Source organism: Aspergillus homomorphus, assembly GCF_003184865.1.
Source record: "Aspergillus homomorphus CBS 101889 unplaced genomic scaffold BO97scaffold_19, whole genome shotgun sequence".
Classification (NCBI taxonomy): domain Eukaryota; kingdom Fungi; phylum Ascomycota; class Eurotiomycetes; order Eurotiales; family Aspergillaceae; genus Aspergillus; species Aspergillus homomorphus.
In genome coordinates, this window is record NW_020291905.1 from 475,921 (window position 1) to 486,764 (window position 10,844).

The 10,844-nt window shown below is 53.2% G+C and overlaps 4 protein-coding genes across 4 annotated transcripts; 1 reads left to right on the forward strand and 3 right to left on the reverse strand.

The window, feature by feature from the left end:
- Positions 1-280: 280 nt before the first annotated feature.
- On the reverse strand, positions 281-3,133 carry npl4 (nuclear protein localization protein 4; the record flags this gene model as incomplete). Its single annotated transcript, XM_025695284.1, has 5 exons — positions 2,870-3,133; positions 2,667-2,797; positions 1,111-2,578; positions 913-1,024; positions 281-701 (listed from the first exon to the last, which is right to left on the reverse strand). The coding sequence occupies exons 1-5, from the start codon at positions 2,966-2,968 to the stop codon at positions 697-699; spliced, it is 1,815 nt and encodes a 604-aa protein (XP_025551269.1). The 5' UTR covers positions 2,969-3,133.
- Positions 3,134-3,398: 265 nt separating this feature from the next.
- On the reverse strand, positions 3,399-4,768 carry pst2 (putative NADH-quinone oxidoreductase Pst2). Its single transcript, XM_025692740.1, has 4 exons — positions 4,574-4,768; positions 4,376-4,461; positions 3,908-4,304; positions 3,399-3,831 (listed from the first exon to the last, which is right to left on the reverse strand). Exons 1-4 carry the CDS (start codon positions 4,598-4,600, stop codon positions 3,730-3,732), a joined length of 612 nt encoding a protein of 203 aa, XP_025551270.1. The 5' UTR covers positions 4,601-4,768; the 3' UTR covers positions 3,399-3,729.
- An 880-nt stretch (positions 4,769-5,648) lies between these two features.
- Positions 5,649-6,850, reverse strand: yth1 (cleavage polyadenylation factor RNA-binding subunit YTH1). The gene has a single exon (XM_025695285.1). It carries the CDS (start codon positions 6,548-6,550, stop codon positions 5,786-5,788), a length of 765 nt encoding a protein of 254 aa, XP_025551271.1. The 5' UTR covers positions 6,551-6,850; the 3' UTR covers positions 5,649-5,785.
- A 1,907-nt stretch (positions 6,851-8,757) lies between these two features.
- On the forward strand, positions 8,758-10,127 carry BO97DRAFT_434836 (glycoside hydrolase family 18 protein; the record flags this gene model as incomplete). The annotated part of the gene is made up of 4 exons (XM_025697696.1): positions 8,758-8,945; positions 9,033-9,057; positions 9,108-9,342; positions 9,442-10,127. The coding sequence occupies 4 exons, from the start codon at positions 8,758-8,760 to the stop codon at positions 10,125-10,127; spliced, it is 1,134 nt and encodes a 377-aa protein (XP_025551272.1).
- Positions 10,128-10,844: the final 717 nt, after the last annotated feature.

Sequence of the window (10,844 nt, forward strand, 5' to 3'; positions counted from 1 at the left end):
CCCCTTATGTTTCAATGCCAAATCGATCCAAGTAGGCTTGCATCCTTCAACTTCTTTGAAATGCTTTGTAGTTACTGTGCCGAACTGTCGTGCTGTGTGCTACTAAGCATACTTACTACTTCTGCAATACTGTCATGATGTAGAATGTTTCTGGTTGGAGTAGTGTGGTCTCTACCCAAGCAACACGGCAGCTAAGAAGGGTCACTTTAATATAGGCCTAGTAGTAGTATGTAATAACATCACTGAATGGAATAAGACCAGAAAGAGAGGCAAGAAGGCAAGCCCGTATGTCGATGGGATTGAATCATGCTTATGTGGAACTATATCCTAGATACGGAAGTCATAGCAGCCGCTCTCCTGCTTCTCCAGCCTCGCCGTGAACTTAATTCCATCCATTATCCCATCCACGAGCCCCCTCCCCAAGCCACCAATATCATTTTGAACCTCAAGGCCCAGATCATCAACCCAAACCAGACGGGACCTGGATCAAACAGCGGACATGCTAAAGGTCGCTCACGATTTCAACTTCCTCCACCGCAGATGATCTCGAGAGGGAGAGGAGGAGAAAGGGGATGGACAGAGAGCGGACGCAGGCGGACACAAAACAACCGAGAGGAGGCCGGACGGAGGGGGAAGTTGCAAGGTAATTCGTATTTCCCATTCGACATCGGAAAATCCAAAATTAACCGCCTCATTCTAGGCTAGCTCCCTTAAACCTCTTAGCAAGCTGTTCACTTTCTGATTTGGGAGAGTCGGGTCGGGAGGAGACAGAGGCAGAGGGGAAGGGGCGTCTTCCGGCTTTTCTCATGGGGAGAGGGAGCTCAGATCCAGGTGGTGGTGGTGGTGGTGATGAGGAGGAGGATGGAGGTGATGGGGCCGTGCTCAGCCAGGGGCGCTTGGGGGGCCGCTCACCACTTTCCTGAAGAATTGTGACCAGGGTCGCCCAGCCGGGGGTATTGATCAGCTGCAGACCGTCGGCGGGGTTACGGGAGGTTGCGACGCGGCAGAGGAGGGATTCTTCGTCCTAGACGAAGGATGGTGTGTTAGCTTGAAACCACTAGCGTTGCTGATTCAGTCTGGCAGAGGGGTAAGTGTGGTAGTAGGCCATACTTTGCTAAAGGTAGATAGGTTGTGCAGGAAGCACAGAAGATGGAAATCTGAAACGGCACGAATAGCCTTCTCTGGGTCACCATGCGAGACGAGCTTCTTTGCGACATTGCGCAGTTCCTGGCTCTCGCCGATGACTTCGCGGTTCGCGTTGGGGAAGGTGCTGTCGGTGAAGAGAGGGGAGGATTCGGTGGGGAAACCATGGGTCAATGTCACGAAGAGATATTCCACAGGGAAGCTGGGTTTGGCGTTCTGCTGGGCACTAACGCCGTATTCGTTGATCTTGCGGTAGAAGACTTCGGGGATATATCGGGATTTGTTCTGCTCGTCATCGTCCTCAGACTGGACCAGCATCACCGATGGCTCGGCGGAGGGCTCAACTATGTCGGCTCGGACCATCTCAACCGCGGCCACGGAGGCCTGGTAGGCGCTGACTGTGATAGCTCCCTGCTCGTCTCCGCTGAGGACGCAGGTGACGAAGTTGGATCCGAAACGGCCCGTCCGGCTCCATTTCGTTGCCTTGGGGTTCTGAGCCTGTAGACGTGCTGCAAAAGCGATCTCAAGGGAGGAAAGGTAGTAGGAATCGATGTGCCGCTTGCAGACTACTGATCCGTCTGCATTGCCCGCATCAAGCAAGTCCGTGAATATCACTCCAATCTTCTCCATACCACAGAGTCGTGCCACCTCATCGACTTCCTTCTCGTTGTGCCACTCGTGCAGCGTGACTCCGTCAATCTCATCTACCTGTGGGGGCTCATAGATGGCCTGCACCACTGCCTTGACTCCCAGCGGAACTTCCGTGTACTCTTCGTATGTCCCATACAGGAATCCCAACCGCTGAGCCCCCGACTTTCGCCAGAAGTCAAGCAACGAGTTGACAAGGTCCGAGTGAGCAAACTCGACATGGTCCACCATTCGGAACTCCTGCGGCTGTAGGCTGATGGCACTCGGCTGGCACTTGGTGCAGATACCCTCCGGCCACTGAGGATGTCCGGACGGGCAGTCTCGTCTTACGCGGTAGTAAGGTTCATTCAGCGGGGGCATGAATGAGCTCTTGAGCTCCGCTTTGTTGGTGGATGCGTTGAGCTTTCGTAGATACGAATGGAAGGAGAGATGCTTGACCTTCTTTTCAGCGAGATATTTCGGGTCGTATGGCTCGAGCGGCATGCAGTAGTCACACATGCCCTTGGGCCCATGTCGACACATCTTCATGTCGCGGGGTCGGTGAATCTTGCCATCCTTCTTATCCAGAGCATCATCGAGCGGCGATTGTTGTACGACATCCCAGGGGTTCTTGATCACAGTGGTTGGGGAGGTCGGTTGCGGTGGGCGGAATGTGACAGTATCGTTTTGTGGAATCGGTGCACCGTTCAGGCGTCGAGAGGACTCAGTGGCGGCAGAGGATCCATTGACGGGCCCATTTTGCTGTCCTTGTGTCTCGTCATATCCGAGAAAGAGCTTGTCTCCATGTCTAAGTTGGCAGGCGAGAGGTTGTTAGCCGCTGCACTCGGCAATCGGGTCTAGCTGACGTGTCTGCGGGCTGCTTGATAGAAACTCACTTGAGACCAACCCTCTCGATCGCCACCCCATCAAGGGTCTTCAGGAGCCTCTCTTCACCACCAGTACCTACGGGCTTGTTGGAGAGAATGATCGATGCGGGATCCGTGCTGGGAGGCAGATGTTCGACAATCTAAGGTGGAGGTGGGGTCAGAGTTAGTCCCTTTCCGCTGGTCATATCGTGCTTCCAACATTGAGAGTGTACCTTCTGCTGGAGAGTAGGAAATAAGTCCTGAGGGCTGACTGTCAGTCGGAATTGGCCGTTGCGGCTCTCGAATCTCAAAATGATCGGCCGGGAAGCCATGATGCCGCAAGAAGCAATGGAGGGGGTGAGTAGAGTTCGGGTTGAGAAAGCGTCGATTTCAGAAGAATTTCACTTCACTACTTCATCATAATCATAAAGGTCATACCAGGGGTTAAGAAGAAATGAGGCTGATGGTTGAGTCAGGAGAAAGGGAAGGAAGAGGATAGTCGGGGAATGAGAGCTCTCCGGCGGGCGAAGAAGGCAGCTCAGCTCAGCTCAGCTCTATCGTCATCGGCCACCGTCACTGCCCCTCACCGCCTTGGCTCTGGTCAGGAACTGCCGCCACTAATTTACTGAAGACATCAATGAACTTTCTCTCCTGCCTCTCACTTCAACCGGCAGTACGGGTTCAGTCGCTACATGCAGTTGCTACATTGCCATTGTGCAATAAAATGAATGACAGAACATCATCATTCCTTCTCTATTTAGACCGAAGTCTGGTGTATCACTTAAATTATATACCTTAAAACCCCCAAATTGATCACCCAACGCCATCCCAACCGAAACAGAAACAAAAGCGAGCCAGTTATAGAGAATGAAACCGGTAGGGTATCGAGCAAGTCAGTTTTCTACTGGATAACACACTTCTTGGGCAGGCCACAAGGTCCCTCATTGCTCTTCTCCTCCCGGGTCGCTCCCTGGGTGCTTTGTCCGTTTTGTGCAGGTGTAGGCGCGGGCTTCTCCGTCTCGGTCTTCTGCTGGGGCTGGGTAGCAGCGGCAGCAGCAGGCGACTCCGACTGGGTCTGCTCGCTACCATGTAGTCAAGCAAAGGTGTGCTTGGAGACGTGCTCGTAGAAGGCCCGGCCCTGCTCCTGGGCAACCTCGAGCTCAAGAGCGGAAGGCTGGCGCGATCCGTCGGGGCCCTGGTGGTGAATGTCGTCAGTGGATCCTGGACCAAACAGTTTTGCGTAGGTTGGGGGAGACGGCGGAATGACTTACAGCGAAGGTACCGGCACCCCAGGGGCTGCCACCGTGGACCTCGTTGAGGTTGGACAGCTGGCCGGAGACGGTCTTGTAGCCGAGAGGAACGTAGACGAAACCGTGGTGAGCAAGGGTGCTCATGGAAGCAAGAGCGGTGGACTCCTGACCACCACCCTGGGTACCGGTGGAGATGAAGAGACCGGCGTACTTGCCCCAGTAGCCACCGGTGGCCCAGATGCCGCCGGTCTTGTCCCAGAACGCCTTCCACTGGGTAGGGAAGTTACCGTAGCGGGTGGGGATACCGAAGAGAACGGCATCGTACTCGAGGAGAGTCTGGGGCTCAACGACAGGGTAGCTGGACTTGGCAGGAGCGTGCATCTTAGCAAGGACCTCCTCGGGCAGAGTCTCGGCGACCCTAGAGAGATTGTGTTAGCCACGATTGAGTCAATTGTATGATGGTACGTCCGAGGTGTGGAATAGACTTACTGGTAGATGTCGGCGGAACCGCCAGCAGCCTCAATACCCTTCTTCTCAGCCTCGGCCAACTTCTGGATGTGGCCGTACATCGAGTACTGTATGATTATGATTAGCGAGCGTCCTTTAGATAGTCGAAGCCAGGAATGATCAAGGCAGATTGCGTGTTGTGCCATTGGAGGCATTGTTGGAAGGAGGGGTTATACGTACGAAGACGATAGCAACCTTGGGAGCCATGGTGACGGTTGGGGGGAGGATTGATTTCTGAGAGGATGACAGAAAACGGTTTTGTATCGGATAGGACTGAGGAGAAGAAGAAGAGAGGGGCAAAAGAGGAGCAGAGGAGGGTGGTATTATATAGTTGAAAAGATTGGGAAGAGGGTGGGATGAACCCCTCCACGATAGACTGACCTACAGATTCCATGTTGCTAGTACCTGAGTAAGGGACGGAGGGCTCCAGCTCAGGGCTCAGGTTGCAGGCGCGCGCTGCCGTCCACGGTGCTTTGGCAAGCATCCGTAATCGATGACAGACCCGGGGCCCGGTGGTCGATGATTCGTGAAGGTGGAGAGAAAGTGGGTGCAGCGGGGAGAAATGGAGGCTTGGAAGCCAATCAGCAGCCGCAGAGCCATCTTATGGGACAGTGACAAATCGTCGTCTAAGAGAAGGTGGAGTCAGTCTCCCGTATTGTTAATCTTTTAATCAGCGGTGCGGAATTAGTTTAGTGACTTAGTCTAATTATGGTCTGCGTCTCGAAGAGTCTCAGGCTCTCTCAGTAAGTTGCTGCAGTGCGCAGGGCTGCCGCACCATATCCCTTTTCGGGACACGGAGGATGCTGTCGGACCGGACCGACTCAGAGAAAGTGGTTACAGATGCTGATGGGATTTTGAGACATGAATCTGATATTCTCCCTTCTTTCATTCTTCTTCACTACTATCACTACTACTGCCTGACTACATAATCTATCAGAACTGTCATGATGTCATGCATGGCTTTCTCCGTGCCTGGCAGGCAAGTCAAACGGTCATGGATGGACAGTGGGCACAGCTGTCGGACCTACGAGTAACGAAGGGCTCTAGACCCCTGGCAGACCCCCTTCTTTGGCCCAGCACGCCATTTATCTATCAGCCCATCTTATCTGTGCTCTATACGAGCTGCCTTGGTCCGCGATTTTCCTCACGTTGTGATTGATAAAAGCTTGAGAAGTCTCGTATTAGGCTAAATGACCTGCGCTGCCTTGACCTCCATATCCGACAATCACTTCATAGAATACACATATATGTCATGCCTGCTTTGCGTACAACCAAATCAAAATCATAAATGCCACGGTTGGGTATCTTCACAAATGTAGCAACTTGAATCTAACAAATGCTGCCCTGTCCCCCACATAAAAACCAGAAACTCTGCGCAATGTTTCGTCCTGTCTAACCACGCCCGCGGCCGCGGAAACGGCCACGCATGAACCCTCCGCCGCGGCCGCGTTCGTTCCGCCATTCCCGCTCCCGTTCTTTCTCCTTCTCCTGTTCCTCGCGAATCAAAGCCCGCTCCCGCTCCAGGTCCTCCTCCGTCTTCTCCACTCGCATCGAAGGCCGCGGCAGATTCTCCGTCCACCGCGGGTGCGCATCCGTGCAGTTCTTACCCTCCGGGCAGAATCCCGCCAGGTAGAACGGACACAGACGGCGGCGCACATGGCGCTTGGCGCAGAGCGGACCCAGCTCGCAGAAGCCCCGGTCATAGTGTTCGCACGGCGGTCGCCGAGCCTCCTCCCGCACGTGTTGATAAAGACAGTCATCGCCGTTCGGGCAGTAGCCCGACCGCGAGAAGGACTGACACTCCGGCATGCGCCGCAGGTTGTATTCATGAAGATATTCGCACTTGATGCCTTTCTTGCAGAGTCCCTTGAGGAAATGTTTGCAGACCAGCGATCCGTGTGTGGTGGAGGGCGCCAGTCCCGAGGCGGTCGTCATTGATGTGGTCATGCGTGAGGGCGTAGGGTGTCGGTCCGGGCAGGCAGGCCCCAGCGGACAGTGGCCCTCGTGGAAGGCCTTGCATTCGGGAACGTCGCTGGCCAGCCCGAATCCGTAGCCGCTGCGCAGGAATGGGATGAAAGAAAACTCATCGAAATCGGGGTCTCGAGGAGCGTCTAGTGAGAGGATGCGCGAGGCAATGTGGCCGACGTCAGTCGCCATGGTATTAAGCTGGGAAAAAAGAAGCGGGAAGGAGCTATCGCGGCTTTGGTCAATGGGAAGAGAGATATTTCGAATTTAAGAGAAAGACCAGTCCACTCGATATTGCCGTTTCGTGAGAAGGGGAGTTATCAATAGAGAACAGGAAGTGCACAGAATGGAATGTGAAGTAACAAAGGCAAGAAAGAGGAAGAGAGCAAAGGACCTGAAGTGGCAGTATCTCCCAAAACGTAGGCGGTGGCGACAGGGAAGCAAATTAGTCAGCTCCTGCACGGTGAATCCAGATTCAGAGTCAAATTTCAAACATTCAAGCCTCCCCCAGACAACTGCAATCGGATAGGTCATCCATTCTACCGTGCTCAGGCAGGATAATTAGCCAGAGTGCGATAGCTCGCCCCATCTGTCTGGGGAAATCTTCCCCCCGGAGAAGCGTCGGGCTGCCCCTGCATATGACGAGCATCATCAGTGTGGGCACGACCAGCATCACATGGTTCGGCTACGTTGAGTCTACAAGCTTCGAGACAGAATCACTGGGCGTGGAATCCGGGGGAGAAGTAGGATCCGCCTGATTGCAAGAACAAGTGTCTCTCTTGTCCTTCGTAATTCATAGGAACCCTTCATACACCCCGTGCGACCGACGCGCGCCGGAGGATACGGAAGATACGTCGTCTCCCACGCTAAGATAGCCCATGCCACTTCTTGTCTCACCCCTCCATCAAGCTGCCTTGGGTATAAATGGCTTCTCGGATCGCCGTTCCTATTCTTCGGTGGCTGCGAATCCCGACAAGTTACAAGTTACAAGTTACAACAGTCAGCATATCCACCTGGAGCAAGGATCACCCCTCTAAATTCAATAGCGACGGTGGCACTCGAAGTGCAAGGGTTTGCTCCGGGTATCTAAAAACCAAAAAAGTAAAACTAAATGCACTTACTTCCCCACGAAGTCGATCCTCCAGTCTGATCCGGAACGACCGATCGAGGGAACTTGTGTACTCCGTACAGTAGGGGGGAATAATGGCTGAGCGACAGCCCATGTCGCCCGATGAGCACTAATATTGCCTGCACGACTGCAATGCTGATTCGGCGTCGGGGCTCAGTCATCGGTCGATCCTTTTCCCATGGCTGCATGGGATCAGTCGCATTTCTTGTCTCTGATCCACCCGGCATCGAGGTATTGGCACCAGGTCGGAGAGCAAAAGAGCCCAAACCGCTTCAAAACCGGCTCTGAGCGTCGAGGTAATGGAAGATACTTCACGGAGCTTCTTCGCTGGAGCGGAAATGAAGCCTTGAAGGCAGCCAATGACCCCCTCAATGGCTTAGAAAGGTCGTTCGACCTGGAACGGTCATAGGCGGGGGGACTGGAGGGGGGTGGAAAGGAAACGCCAGACTGACAGACGTTCGGACCGTGTCTGGGGCTTGTCCTGATCAGACGAGCCAACACGAAGTAAGAAAGAGCAAAGTGCGACTGGGGCCTGAAACTTTGCCTATTCTGCCTGCTTGGATGATGGGCCGTGCCATTGATTTCCATCTCTCTCGGTGGGCATAATCATCGTCATGGTGGTTGTTTTGTCCGCCGCATAATCGCATTATTAGCAAGCCCTAGAAATAAGCGTCCCGAGCCCCTAAGGACATTAGTATCAGTCGTAATGGAATCGCAGAACGGGAAAGCAACGATTGGAAAAGGTCGAAGTCCGAAGTCTTTCCTGAAAACGGCATAACTACTGCGGTTGCCTTCTTTAGGAGATTCTGTTCTGTATTTTGTACTTCTGTCCGGCCCTTCGCTTCGTTCAATCTTGCTGTCTGACTGTCGCTGTCGACCCTTTTCGGTCCCGTCTTATTCCTGCCCAGGTGTTAGAGTGAGGGATTTCAATCTTCCAGACATTTGAGAACAGACACGTCAAGAGGAGCAGAAAGACGAAAGACAGGCCACGAATAAAAGGTCGTGGGCGCAGAGAGTCGCATCTGAGAAGAAACGAAGCTCCAAAGCTCACTCACTATCTATCGTATCGTCCTCTGACTGCCCTTGTCTACCACACGTGACGCCATCCTCGTCGAGTCAATTCGTCTTCAACTTTCACCGTCATTCTCCTTGCTTCCTCTATATCTTGACCCTCAGCGGTGCGCGGCTATTCAGTCTGGGCTTGTTAAGCTCGTTCTTGTATTTTTTTCTTTTTGCATTCTCCAAACCCCCAAGGGCCCCCCACCTCGCTATGTTCTCTAATTCCGCACTATTTCCCCACTGGCGTCGCAAAGCAGCCGAACGCTCCAGCAGCAGCTCTTACGAGGTGCCCTTTTACTTGAATGCAGCCTACTACCCTAATTGGCGTATCTATCAGAAACAGTCCCCCTCGTCGCTGCGACTGGGATTTGTCTCGCATATATTCTACGCATTTGCCTGGTACTAGTAGCCACTCAACGCCCACAACTGGCCCATGGGGCTCAACGCATTCGCAGGATGTTAACCAACTTGCTTCTCTCTTCATAGGGTCAAAGAGGATGGTACTGTATATGTTAGTCACACCTGTTTTCTTCGTCTGAGCCACAGACTGACACCTTCCAGTTGAGCGATGAATGGGCCGACACACAAATGCCCGTGGACGGCACGACCGGCTGCCTCCGAGCTTTTGCGCAGTTAAAGCCGAAGTATCCAAAGTTGAAGTTGATCCTTTCAATCGGCGGCGCCGGCAAGGGCAGTGAGAATTTTGCCCGCGTGGCCCGCAGTCAATCCTGCATGGAGACTTTTGGACGGACAGCCCGAGCACTGGTGGACGAGTATGGTCTTGACGGTGTAGATGGTATGCCCATTGCTCCATTGAATTTGTCGAGCTTTCTACCTCCATTGGCAATGGCTCCTCCTTAACCTGCACAAATTGTGGCTAACTATCACATGAAAGTGGACTGGGAACACCCCGCGGACGCCCATCAAGGCGCCGATTATATCCGCCTCCTCGCTCAAATCCGCAAGTCCCTCCCGACCCCACGCTACATCTTAACATCGGCCCTCCCCGCCTCGCCCTGGTTCTTGCGACATATCGATCTCTCCAAAGCTCAGGCCTACCTTGACCTTCTGAACATCATGGCCTACGACTTCACCGGGCCGTGGACGTCCGAGACGGGCCACCACGCCCAACTCATCTGCCCACCAGGCCCCAACGCTCACTCCAGCAATACCCTGTCCTGCCAATCCGCCATCTCCTACATCCTCAACAACCACCCTATCGATCCCAAAAAGCTCCTGTTGGGAGTCCCCGTTTACGGCCGGTCATTCCTGGGTTCGTCCGGCCCGGGCCAGCGATACACAGGCTGCGGCGGCGAAGACGGGATATTCGACTACTGTGACCTTCCCAGACCTGGCGCGAGGGAAGTCGTGGATGAGGAAGCGGGCGCGGCGTACTGTATCGGCGGTGAGGACGGGGGATTTGTCACGTACGACACGCCCCGCACGGTGCAGTTGAAGGCGAAGTTCGTGACCAGGATGAAACTGGGGGGACTGTTCTACTGGCATATTGGTGGGGACAAGAGTGGAGCAAAGGGGAGGAGCTTGGTAGAGGTCGGGTATGAGAGTCTGCATGATATGTAGTTTGCCTGTACCTCTGAGCTAGGGGTGTGTGTGTGTGTGTGTGTGTGTGTGTGTGTGTGTCTGTCTGTCTGTCTGTCTGTCTTTGCCTTATCATAATTCCCTCTATGCTTATGGCAGGGTGATAAGCTTGGTGGCAGGGTGATAAGGTGGGAGAGAGGATTATTCTTTTGTCGAACCGATCGATCACGAGCAGGGTGGCAGATCTGTTAGTATCCATAAGCGAGATGTTTAGCGTATTAATACTACATTCATTGCTCCGCATTATCTACAGTGAAAGGTAGTATACCACAACGGAACAGTCCACAAGGCCTGAAGATTCAAACTACCTATGCATCCAAAGATACCAGATTGTTATTTTTGTAGTGGAAGCAACAATGCCATTATTGACTCACGACCCGCTCACCAAGCCAGATCCCAAGCTATCTTTCTCTTTTTTTGAGAATGAATAATAAACTTACCACACAAACCCCCCGATATAACAATAGAAGAAGTAGAGAAATAGCATCCCCGTGAACAAGCAACAAACCTCCCCGTACCACCCTCAAAGATGCAAATAGATCCCACTCAAAGTCCAGCTCTATCACCAGTCTCTAAATACTGTTCTTCCCATTCAAGTCAATTATCATAAATCAAAGGGAAATCAAAATTAACCCTCAGCGTGCATCAGATCCATCCGCAAACTCTATCTATCTAGCTAGTCTTTGGAAATGAAATGAA

Bases quoted from the DNA above. Each gene is read 5' to 3' on its own strand.
- yth1 (XM_025695285.1), bottom strand. From the start codon at position 6,550: ATGGCGACTGACGTCGGCCACATTGCCTCGCGCATCCTCTCACTAGAC.
- pst2 (XM_025692740.1), bottom strand. From the start codon at position 4,600: ATGGCTCCCAAGGTTGCTATCGTCTTC. The intron at 4,462-4,573 runs GTACGTATAACC...ATAATCATACAG, and splicing joins CCAAGGTTGCTATCGTCTTC to TACTCGATGTACGGCCACAT. The intron at 3,832-3,907 runs GTAAGTCATTCC...ATTCACCACCAG, and splicing joins GGGGTGCCGGTACCTTCGCT to GGCCCCGACGGATCGCGCCA.